Source organism: Neoarius graeffei, chromosome 7, assembly GCF_027579695.1.
Source record: "Neoarius graeffei isolate fNeoGra1 chromosome 7, fNeoGra1.pri, whole genome shotgun sequence".
In the NCBI taxonomy this organism is placed as follows: domain Eukaryota; kingdom Metazoa; phylum Chordata; class Actinopteri; order Siluriformes; family Ariidae; genus Neoarius; species Neoarius graeffei.
Genome location: NC_083575.1, coordinates 66,651,779 through 66,664,551, shown reverse-complemented (window position 1 = coordinate 66,664,551; position 12,773 = coordinate 66,651,779). Strand labels below are relative to the sequence as shown.

Genomic DNA, 12,773 nt, shown 5'->3' with positions numbered 1-12,773 from the left:
AATGTTTCATGCCAAATCGCTATATTTCCTTGTTTATATGTGCTGCAAATTGTAGTTTCTCTCCAAAACGCGATAGGCGCTACACCTGTTTTTTGGCCGAGTGCGACATTTCCTCTTGACCAATCAGAGTTCGGTCGGCGTTCTACATTATCCCACATGGCGGCGCCCTGAAGCGAGGAGTTTTGTTTGCTTGTGTAGCTTCTTGAGCACAAATAACTTTTGCAAATGTTGGTTGTGAATACTTTTGATGGTTCTGAAGAATTGAACTAACTGGTCATTTGTTATTTAGTTAGTTGTTTTCTGTGGTGGACAGTCTTAAAATGTAAGATTAAACATCTCATCTCATTATCTCTAGCCGCTTTATCCTTCTACAGAGTCGCAGGCAAGCTGGAGCCTATCCCAGCTGACTACGGGCGAAAGGCGGGGTACACCCTGGACAAGTCGCCAGGTCATCACAGGGCTGACACATAGACACAGACAACCATTCACACTCACATTCACACCTACGGTCAATTTAGAGTCACCAGTTAACCTAACCTGCATGTCTTTGGACTGTGGGGGAAACCGGAGCACCCGGAGGAAACCCACGCGGACACGGGGAGAACATGCAAACTCCACACAGAAAGGCCCTCGCCGGCCACGGGGCTCGAACCCAGGACCTTCTTGCTGTGAGGCGACAGCGCTAACCACTACACCACCGTGCCGCCCCTAAGATTAAACATGAATGAATGAATGTTATTTAAGTGTTTTTTATATAACTTATTTGATTTTATTATAAATTGTATGATGAAAGTTCCTGATATTATATATCTACAGCATGTTCTCTTGTTTTAAAAACAGACAAAAAATGAATGAATTTATAGCATTTTGAAAAAAGAATGAGTGAGTGGATTTATAGTGTAACTTTGGATTATATATATGAAAAATAAAAATTGTGCACGTGCGCACACAGACAAACGTAACCAGTACACAGTACTGCATCTGTTCAACAGGTTGTGGGGTGTTTTTTAATTACAGATGTGTGAACCAGTGTCATTACAAAGTAGCAGTTATATATTGCACATAAAAGAATTAGTTCAACTAGGAAGTTGAAGCTTCGTAAAATTTTATTTAATTTTACAAGAATGGTAAGAGTTTAACAGCTATATTTTGTAAATATTCCCAGGGCTTTGGGCATGGATGAGAGCTTGTTCAAGCGTCTCGAGCATCACAGTCAGGCTGTTGTTCAGCTAAATGTCCAGTACAGGATGAACAGGTGGGAAACGTGTATTTTGCCATTAGACACGGATCTTTTGATTCTAGCAATGTTTACATTGATGTGTTTTATCTCTAGTTCACATTTTAATTAGATATTATGATACATTGCTATTCACATCTGTGTGTTTTCTACATTTAACCAATAACTTGATTAAATAATTTTATTTGCTTGTGAAATGAAATTGACATCAATCATAATTGTTACATCTTCAGTAGAGATATTTAATGGGGTTGTTATAGGGAGACAAATGTAATCGATCAGCCAAGATATGGTATCTGATGTTGGCATCTTTAGTCTTGCACTAGAGGTGCAAATGTGATTCTGGTTCTCCAAGCCGATAGGTCCGATATTGGAAAGAGAAGTTCCACTACGTAAAGTTTCGTTGGTTGTGCATGACCAGTAAAATTTACACTATGTAGAAATTGGATCCAATTTATAGAACTGTATTGATTTTCTATCAGATTGGGATCTAGTCATTTAAAATACCTTTGGAAAAATGAATTCAATTTTAAATTTAATTTTCCCTCATTGGAGACAGTCAGTGCTATACACTCCCTGGCCACTTTAATAGGAACTTGTTCTTGATTCTAAGATTCCTGTTCTTGGCTGCAGGAGTGGAACCCAGTGTGGTCTTCTGCTGTTTGCATGCTGAGATGCTTTTCTGCTCACCACAGTTGTACAGAGTGATTTTATGAGTTACTACATCCTTCCTGGCAGCTCAAATCAATCTGGCCGTTTTTCTCTGACCTCTTATCAACAAGGCGTTTGTTTCCACCCACAGAACTGTCACTCACTCAATGTTATTTGTTTTTCGCACCATTCTGTGTAAACTCCGGAGACTGTTGCGTGTAAAAACCCCAGGAGATCAGCAGTTTCTGAAATACTCAAATCAGTCCATCTGGCACCAGCACCCATGCCACAGTGAAAGTCACACTTTGAGATCACGATTTTTCCCGTTCTGATGTTTGAAGTGAACATTAACTGAAGCTCTTGATTTGTATCTGCATAATTTTATGCATCGGACTGCTGTCAAAGGATTGGCTGATTAGAGAACTGCATAAAACGGTAGGTGTATGGGTGTACCTAATAAAGTGGCCAGTGAGTAATTGTATTGGCTAAACTAGTAACATTTAAGAAGTGTGTCTTGACATTATTTGTCATGATTTGAGTATTATACATCATCCTGTCACCCAGCACTTGATTACAAGTCATATCATGTTCTAAACCACACTGACAAGTCTGCGTGTCATTCCAAAAAAAAAAACCAAAACTGAATATATTTTGAGGCAAGAGTATGGAAATTTATTGGCAACAAAGGGTGAGGGTGAGAGACTCCTTTCTTGTGAATTGACTACGTTTGAAGAAAGAGTGCTAAAATATTCCTTTCGATTTTTAAATATCGGCGATTGATCAGAATTCTGATCAGTTGAAGAGGTGTACACCAAGATGAATACGCCTGTATGGCTGTTGTAAACCCTTTGCCTATAATATATCCAATTTTTTTTTTTTTTTTTGTGCCGCAGGATGATTATGTCCCTGAGCAATGCTCTGATGTATGAGGGCAGGCTGGAGTGTGGCTCGGAGCGGACTGCCAATGCTCAGCTGCAGCTGCCCTGCATGGCCGCACTAGAGAGTGAGCTGTGTGTGTGTCAGCCTCAGTACACTGCCTGGGTCCACGCTGCGCTCGATCCTCAAAAATCCGTCTGCTTTCTGGACACATCACAGGTCTGCTTGACTTCCTCTGTTGTTGACCTGCTAACCCGATGTATTAAAGTCAGGCAAGATTATTTTAGACCCTTTTACAGTACATTTGGCTTTTTTTTTGGGTGGGGGGGGGTTGTTTTTGGGACACCAGCAGCATCGTGCACAGAAATCTAGTGTAGTCTAATTATTAGAAGACACTTTTGTAAGTCAGGGTTCTCCTCCTTATTTAGTGTTGCCCTTTTTTGTGAGACATTTGAGAGGCATCTCTTCCCAAACTGAGCCAACTGTCCCCCTTAGATGACTTTTTAGTGTTTGAAGCCTTCTTTTCTTTGTCACTGCAGGTTCCAGCCCTAGAGACGGTGGAGAAGGGTGGAGTCAGTAATCACACAGAGGCCATCTTGGTGCATGCTCTCATTAGCCTGCTGCTTAAGGTTAGCATTTGTCAGTCTTCCTCTAGCAGATCCCGTAATCTGGCATACCGGTGTCACCCATTTTGTGACTTCAGAAACCCTGATTAGCTGAATCTGATGTGCTTGGCTGTGTTCAAAATGGTGTACTTGTAATGCTGTAAGCTCGAGATCAGTGCTGTATACTACATATCTTTCCTTCTGGAAGTACACAGACTGAGGGTGTATTCACACCTACGTTGTTTGGTCCGGACCAAACGACCAAACGAACCAAATTTCCCTTGGTCTGGACCTTTTTGGTTGGTCTGAATACAAACCACCGAGCTCTGGTCCGGACCAAACAAGCGGACCGAGACCGAGCTGCAAGGTCGGACTCGGTCCGGACCAAAGGAACCCTGGCGCGGACCTTTTGGAGGTGTGAAAGCAGACCGGACCTAATCTGACAGTTTTGCTTTTTTGTACCTCAGGAGCTTCCGTCGTTTGTCGAGCATTATGGGAAACAGAGTCTTGACACTCCACCGCAAAGTGCAAACACTCTCGGTTGTCAAGGGAACCTTACAACAGTCGTTCAGTCACCAGTGGTAGGCGAGTAAAAAAAATGAGTAGGGGGCAAACATGGGCCGAGGAAGAAACGCGTACCCTTGTGGATATATGGGCAGATGTCCACATATCTGAGCTTTTGGAGAGAACACACAAAAATGCCGACATATTTGCTGTATTCAGTGAGAAAATGAAGAAGGGGTTCACGCGGAACAATGTCGGCTAAAAGTAAAGAAACTCCATCAGACCTACATTAAAATCAGGGACATTCTTTCAAAAAGTGGCGGTACTAGCGACTTGCGTGAAGAGCCAGAACTGTCACAACATGATGTGCGCTCATCAGCGCTATCCTCCGTGACTACTTTTGAACTTAACGCTTTGTGCACGTGTCGTCTCTGACCAATAGCTGAACGACCTCAGGGCGCGTGGCTTTGTTGACAGATTTTGGTCCGCTTACTAAAATGTACAGTGTGAAAGCGAACCGCACCAAAATGAAAAAATAAAAAAAACATTTGGCTCGGACCAAAGCAAGTGAACTATCGAATTATCCTGGTCTGAATACACTGTTGCGGCGATCTGCCACAAGGAGTGCCTGAACGCAGGCTCACATGATTGACAGCTGCCTCCGCCACTTCCTGCTACGCTGAAACGCTGCGCTGAACAGGCAGCCAATCACAACGCTAGTTAGCAGGGCAGCCAATCACAACGCTAGTTAGCAGGGCAGCCAATCACAACGCTAGTTAGCAGGGCAGCGGTCATTCTAGAACGCTAGGCAGAATTAACATTCAGTTTGTAACGAAGCAGCAGCGCAGCAGCTGCAAAGAGAATTCGCTACTAACACAAACTTTACAGCACATCAGGGGAAAAAAGGACAAAAAAGGCTACCGGTAAACCCACTGAACTTATTTATATGCAAACGCTGCGCTCGCAGTAATCCGTGGGCATGAGAAATGTTTGTTCCTTACCTGTGATTGGTTTAATGATTTAAACTTTCTTTATCAGTGGCGTGTAGTAAAAGATCTTCAGTTAAAGTGAACAAACTGCCTGTGAAAGGGCTAATGGTTAAAATGGTTCTTAGTTTAAAACTGTTTTTCTGTTCATTTATATTTGTTCAGCAACATATTACCTGAATTATTAAAAATGGTTAAAATATACCTAATTTACCTTATACATAAATATTTATATATTGTTGCCTAATTAACTTGGGTTTTGTTATAGAAAAACAAGCATTTATTCATACATGCTTTGTTGTAGAAAAACAGGCATTTATTCATACATTTATTTTATGTTTGTATGTTTAAAGGTTTTTCACCTTCTAACTTCGGCTTCAAGCTCCAAGCTTCTAGCTTCTACTTCTGATTCTACCTCTGATTCTACTTCTGATTCTAACGTCAGTTCCACTGAAAACCAATAAAATACAAGAAGAGTGGAATCCTGTGTCCAAGTCCTTCCCTTTCAAGTGTGGGAAACCCTGATGCTCACATACGCTTGACATACACCCTGAGACTGCTTTATTTTTGTGCCGTTGTAAATATGATGAAGCAACAGAAAAGGACTTCACGGTAGTTATGAATGCGTGGTTTTTTTTTTTTGTTTGTTTGTTTTTTTGCCTTAAAAGCTCATAGGCAACGATTTTCAATTTATGCACATTTGAAACTTTATATGTCAAACCCTCTGTAATTTTCTTCTGGTCCCAAGAAGTATTGTTAATAAGTAATAATTAAAATAAGTTGGCGCAGATCGTGGCAAATTTCTGCTTGGCGATTTTCGTGACCACTCGGTGCGTGACGTCATTCATGGCAAACAAACCACTGGAGTTGAGTCCACTTCCGTTTGTTTCCATTGCCGTTCAGTTTGAGTGCAGACGTGCGTTTGGGAATTTCCAAAGAAAACCCATGCCTTATGTTGTGCAGTGAACTGTAACAACGGGACCGTTTCAGGAAGAAGTTTTTACCTTTTTCTGAGAGAGGAGAAGAGGCGGAGAGAGTGGATTGTGCGTGTGAAGCAAGAGGGTTGGCAGCCGGGTAAATATGCCACTCTGTGCTCCGATTAATTTTTAAAGAATCCCCATCTGTTGGAGAGTTTAGGTGTCCGTGTCGGACAGAGAAGGCTCAAACCTAACGCTGTTCCAACAAAATTCGAACACAAAAGCAGTCAAAGAAGAAACGGAGCAGCGACGCTCAAGCAAAAAGAAGATTGGAGGTAAACATTTTTACCTTTGCTTGCAATTGACAAGTCAAGAATCCTGAGGGATCCTGTACAATCATTGTGGAAATGAGACAAAAGGGATATTTCCTCACTTAGAGTCGGCTATAAATGGTATAATTCTTGTATTACTATTAGCAATGTATTATATTAGCAATATAAATGAATCCGCTTTATATTATAGGGATTGTGTGTGCCCGTGTGGTTTTAATTATTCTTCAAGAGAGCTCTTATTTTGTATTACGACGAAAGTAAGAATTTATAACTATCAGTATAAATCGTTTGGGCGCGAGTCTTGTTGAGGTCCGGGGTCACCGCAATCAGCACGGTCAAACCAGTGAGCCACATGCACCGATTGCTTCGCAACAGCCGTAGGTTCATACATATATGGTTTCCCCTCTCGATATTCAATTTGGAAAGTTCCTACTTCAAAATCGCTATCGCTTTCAGACATTTTACACAACCTCTCACGACCAAAGTCCGTACAGAACTGCTCCTGGTCTGTTTGCCTTGAATGACGTCACGACGACGGTCCCCTGGCGGTGAAAGTGCGCATAAGTGAGATGTAAACAAACTTTCAGAAATTGCACAAACCAGTATATTTTAACCGTTTTATTCAATTTTAGGGTGCAAATTAGACACCAGGAAGATTTGAATTCGCTTTTTGGGTTCAGGGTTCCTACGCAGTATGGAAAAGTATGGAATTTGATTTTAGTATTTTCCAGGTCTGGAAAAGTATGGAAAATGGAAATTAGGGTATGGAGAAATATTTGTGTTTCCAGACCTTTGCTGCTACATAGTAAAATGAAGCTCAACATTCCGACATTCAGTTGAATTTTGCCAAAGAAATGTGTTGAAATGCGGAGGGAGGGAAACGGGTGTTCTGTTGTACTGGCATGCGCTCCGCCACACCCCCTGAACCTGCTTGCTTCTTGCAAGACTTTGGACAAGACGCAGGAAAACCCCCTGCTACAAAACGCCTCTTGAACACGCGTGAACACACATCATAGCTCCAGTCAGTGTAAAAATGCTTATGGCTTATTTGGCAGTGTTGCCAGAATTTGCTAGAAAAATAAGGCACATGGACCCTGTAAACAAGCGACCCAAGACAAAAAAAAAAACCTGCCAACAAAAATATGAAGGCTGTGTACACAAACATACATATAAACTGAACAATGCTGCTATTACATTATTATTATAATTACATTACATTTAGTTGTCGCTTTTATCCAAAGCCACTTACAGTTATTACAGGGTACAACATGGTTACAACCTGGAGCAATGTGGGGTTAAATGCCTTGCTCAAGGGCACTGCAGCCATTACATACTGGTTAGGGTGGCCACGTCTCGGCCACTTCTGCCATCTCTTGGTATGTGGACAAAATGTGATCTACAGTGGAACTAACACAGGGCCTTCATAAAACACAATAGTAAATACAAAAAATGCCATAATGACTGTTTTCAAATTAGAAGCTTCAGTAAACTTGTGTGTGCGCACAACATACAGGGTGTCCTGAAAAAATGTATACACACTTTGAATCATTGTGAAGTAGGTGTTTATTAAAATTCATTTCATTTTCAAGGTGTAATAGAATTTACAGACATCACTTTGTTTTATCACTGCCTCTAACTGATGTTTATAGTCTACGCTATGAGACCTGCAACAGTCACTGAAAGTGAATGTCCAAAAATACCAAGAGAATTGAATGTGATTTGCATTGTCAGCAGTGACTGGACCAGAATGGATGTCAGTTTGAGAACAGGCGGTGACTAAATAATAAAATGTCTGTAAATTCTATTACTCTTTGAAAATTACATGGATTTTAATAAACACATACAGTACTTTACAGTGATTTTAAAAGTGTGTATACATTTTTTTTCGGGACATCCTGTATGTGCTTGACATCTTCACACACCTGTGTTTTAATGTCTTGAAGTGTGCGTCAGAGTGGCATCCTGTATTTTGTGTAATGTGTATATATATTTATGACAAAAACAGGGCACTGATACAAATTTTAGGCCAAGCTAAATATGGTATGCATTTTGGTGGTATGTCATAATGTGAGTACATGTTTGATTTTCAAGTAATTCTTTTAAATATATGAGTAGTTGTTTGTTCGCTGAAGTCTCCAAACCTGAGAATTTGAGTATGGAAAAAATCTGGAATTTTAAATTTGAAAATGTGTAGGAACCCTGTGGGTTGTTCTTCTCGAAAATAAAGTTGATATTCTATGTTCCACCTCCGACCCTTGGCTATGACCTTTAAATAGAACACAGCACGTAGCTCATTAATGAGAATAAACAGGAATTTTTCTGTTTTAATGAATTTTATTGTGCTTTGTTTGGTGAACAAAAACAAATTAGGTGGCAGCTTAATGGATAAGTGAAAACAACCAAGGGAGAGAACAGAGTGCCTGTAGGATATACTAGATAGTTGGCTGGTACAACCATTGACATTTGTAGGAACAGTGCTGGTTATAATGTGCATGCTCTTTTTTCAGTTTTTGTCAGCCTAGAAGAGTGTTTTTTTTAAAGAACAAAACGAAACCCCAAACTACAGTAGCTATTTAGCAGTTACCTACAGGATTTATTTGAGACTGATCATACCATAACAGTTTTGTGTGTGGGTGTGTCTCTATTTATTTATTTTATTTTATTTATTTATTAAAGTAAAATTGAATGTCATTTTGAACACAGCCCTTGATTTCAACTGGAAACTGGATGGCAACTGCTCCGGTTTCAAGGCTTGTACACTATATACAGTGGGGCAAAAAAGTATTTAGTCAGTCACCAATTGTGCAAGTTCTCCCACTTAAAAAGATGAGAGAGGCCTGTAATTTTCATCATAGGTATACCTCAACTATGAGAGACAAAATGAGGAAAAAAAAAATCCAGAAAATCACATTGTCTGATTTTTAAAGAATTTATTTGCAAATTATGGTGGAAAATAAGTATTTGGTCAATAACAAAAGTTCATCTCAATACTTTGTTATATACCCTTTGTTGTCAATGACAGAGGTCAAACGTTTTCTGTAAGTCTTCACAAGGTTTTCACACACTGTTGCTGGTATTTTGGCCCATTCCTCCATGCAGATCTCCTCTAGAGCAGTGATGTTTTGGGGCTGTCGCTGGGCAACATGGACTTTCAACTCCCTCCAAAGATTTTCTATGGGGTTGAGATCTGGAGACTGGCTAGGCCACTCCAGGACCTTGAAATGCTTCTTACGAAGCCAGTCCTTCGTTGCCCGGGCAGTGTGTTTGGGATCATTGTCATGCTGAAAGACCCAGACACGTTTCATCTTCAATGCCCTTGCTGATGGAAGGAGGTTTTCACTTAAAATCTCACGATACATGGCCCCATTCATTCTTTCCTTTACACGGATCAGTCGTCCTGGTCCCTTTGCAGAAAAACAGCCCCAAAGCATGATGTTTCCACCCCCATGCTTCACAGTAGGTATGGTGTTCTTTGGATGCAACTCAGCATTCTTTCTCCTCCAAACACGACAAGTTGAGTTTTTACCAAAAAGTTCTATTTTGGTTTCATCTGACCATATGACATTCTCCCAATCCTCTTCTGGATCATCCAAATGCTCTCTAGCAAACTTCAGACGGGCCTGGACATGTACTGGCTTAAGCAGGGGGACACGTCTGGCACTGCAGGATTTAAGTCCCTGGCAGCGTAGTGTGTTACTGATGGTAGCCTTTGTTACTTTGGTCCCAGCTCTCTGCAGGTCATTCACTAGGTCCCCCTGTGTGGTTCTGGGATTTTTGCTCACCATTCTTGTGATCATTTTGACTTATTTTTACTTATTTTACCAAGGAATTTACCAATTAATTCATTAAAAATCCTACAATGTGATTTCCTGGATTCTTTCCCCCCATTCTGTCTCTCATAGTTGAAGTGTACCTATGATGAAAATTACAGGCCTCTCTCATCTTTTTAAGTGGGAGAACTTGCACAATTGGTGGCTGACTAAATACTTTTTTGCCCCACTGTATTTGTGCTGGTCTAAACACTACACCTCACCTGCATAAAATAAACATTGAGGCAAACTTTTTTTTGGTTTTGTATCGGGAACTTAAAAACTTGACGAAAACAGAAATAAAGTTTTATTGACATTTCAGGCCGGCTGCAGGGCGAGTGACATTGGGGTCATCGCTCCATACCGGCAACAACTCAAGGCCATCACCGCTCTGCTGGAAGAAGAATCCTTCAGAGCCGTGGAGGTGAACACTGTGGACAAGTATCAGGGTCGGGACAAGAGCGTCATCATTGTGTCCTTTGTCAGGAGTCACACAGAGGGCAACGTAAGTAGCGATTCCCATCTGGCGTATAGAGCAGTATGTGAGCCTGCATTACATAAGGATAATTTTGTAATGGCGTGTTACTGTATGACTTTTAGACAGACTTGGTGTCGACCAGCAGTCATATAAAAAGTTAAATAGCAATCAGTTCCCTTCCAGTGCAACTCACTATAGCTTATTTACTTTTTTAACTTTAATTTCAGTTGAAGACGGTTTCTTTTATAATGAATGCTAGAAGGCAAGTCCAGCACGTTCTGCACTTGAGTATATTTTTGTTCAAACAGTTAGCTTAAGGTATGTAGAACTACATTTCATTAATTCTGCAGACACTTCTTTTTTTAAAAAGCCAAAGTAACCTTTTTAAAATGAGACAAATGCAATTTAAGCAAGCTCACCTTGAAATGGTGACTTGGAGCCATATTGTTTGTTCACTACCTGCAAGCTGAAGGGTGGAAGTTAGATGCAGTGTCCGTTAGATGGCAGGCATGTGCGCACTGTCCTAGACAGACTCCTGGAAACTGGAATTTGGGGGAAAATGGAAAGTCACTTCACTGACCTGGAAACAGTCTGAGTGAGTGTGTGAGATGGAAAGGTATGAACTCGTTAATGTAAGGCCAACATTATCACACAGTAGGGGTTCTACCAAACTTATTGGTTGGCTATGGTATCTCTCTGACTCTCGAGTTCCCAGTGGAGACAGTTACCTCCATTTATTTTTATTATAATATTTATTCTAATTATTCAAGTTGCAGTCAAGGCCTGAGAGGTGTCCAGTAGGCATGAGATGATACGGGAAAGCCAAAATATGTTAAAATCTCCCAATACAGTCTTCCTGAGATGATATTGACAGAAAGCATTTTAAGCTGTAATACTTCTAATTTTGTGGTGATGACAAATTAAACCACTGCAATATCAATACAACATGGGTGTCAAACTCAGATTTTGCTTGGGTCAGCATGTTTGTGAGATCCTGAAGGGCAGTAATTTTTATTTGTTTGTTTGCATATTTAACATTATATTGATTTAACACCAGTAATCTTTGGGTCGGTCTATATCCTGTGGTCACAAGCTGTGTGTACTGACTGAAAGAATAAGGTTGCTAGTATCAGCGGTGGAAAATGGGTTCCTCTGCATGATTGCTGAGCTTCGTTTGTGTGATATGGACAAAACCAGAAGATTCTCCAGTTCCAACTGTTGCTCCTCTGAATTGAGAGGTGCCAGCTGATGTTTGGGCACCTTATGATGATGTCTCTTGGCTATATCACATAGTTGGCTTGGGAACATCTGGAAATCTCCCAGAAGTAGGTGGAAGCTATAGCTGGGATAAAGTCTGGGCTCATCATCTCAGCCTGTTTCCAGTGCGGCTCCCAGAAGGAAAATGAATGAAGTATAAAGTTAGTGGGTTAAAGGTATACTCAGATTTTTCAAGCTGGTCTGGGCAAGTGACAATGGACAAATTTCAGCACGTTTTCCTTTAAGACAGGAGAACAGCAATCCTGTTTCAGAAAAGAAAGACTGACTTATGCAGTTCATGTAACATATCTGTAGTATGCAAATACCTGGAGTTACGTTTCACTGTATTGCTTCAGTGTTGTAAAGTTAAAATAAAACTACTCATTACAGAGAAACATGTTGGATCTTATTTGTGGTAATGTGTCATGCTACACAGTAGGTAAAGGCTTTAAAGGAGAACTGAAGTCATTAAACTTGCTTTATTTCTTAATTAAAGTGTTATTCAATTATGTTTTCAGTTTTAGTAACCTTATATCATGACTCGTATTGGCAACTAATTGCAATTAAATATTATACTTCTCAGCCTATTCGGTTTCTAGCCATGTTGAATTTAGTTCATTTGGTCCACGGCAGGCGTCGCTTATCTGTGCGATCTTGACGAGACTTGTGCGAGACTTCGAAACGTGAAGTGTCAGTGCTGCCATTTTGGAAACTGTTCTTCCAAATGAAATACTGCACAAAAATGAGTTTAAATGACGATTACTGCCTACTTTTTTTTTTTCCAAACTTTCCTGATTGCTATCAAAACAAACAACTTGATTACATCAGCATTCGAAAGAGTGCGCACACGTCTTTTGACCACGTTGGCAGATGTTGGTCACTTTGATTTCCGCTGTACGTTTTACTTCCGTCCTACGATGTCTCGCACAGGTCTCAATGAATCTTGTTTACGGCCATTGCTTTGACATATGGACTGATATTACAGAGCATATTTCACTCATAACTTGCTATAGCAGTGACAAAATAGTTATCAAAAATGCATTCCTATATTTAATAAAATGAGAGAATTTTGATGATTAAAAAAAATTTGCCTTCAGTTCTCCTTTAAGCACCTTTGCAGT

The 12,773-nt window shown here is 40.4% G+C and overlaps 1 protein-coding gene across 1 annotated transcript in view; it reads left to right on the top strand.

Moving 5' to 3' along the window:
- LOC132888900 (DNA replication ATP-dependent helicase/nuclease DNA2-like) overlaps nucleotides 1-12,773 on the top strand; it is a 34,239-nt gene that overhangs the window by 19,385 nt on the left and 2,081 nt on the right. Inside the window, exons 9-12 of the mRNA XM_060924992.1 lie at nucleotides 1,166-1,255; nucleotides 2,782-2,983; nucleotides 3,304-3,393; nucleotides 10,240-10,422. Coding sequence (XP_060780975.1) covers nucleotides 1,166-1,255; nucleotides 2,782-2,983; nucleotides 3,304-3,393; nucleotides 10,240-10,422 — 565 coding nt within the window. The remainder of the gene's footprint in view (nucleotides 1-1,165; nucleotides 1,256-2,781; nucleotides 2,984-3,303; nucleotides 3,394-10,239; nucleotides 10,423-12,773) is intronic.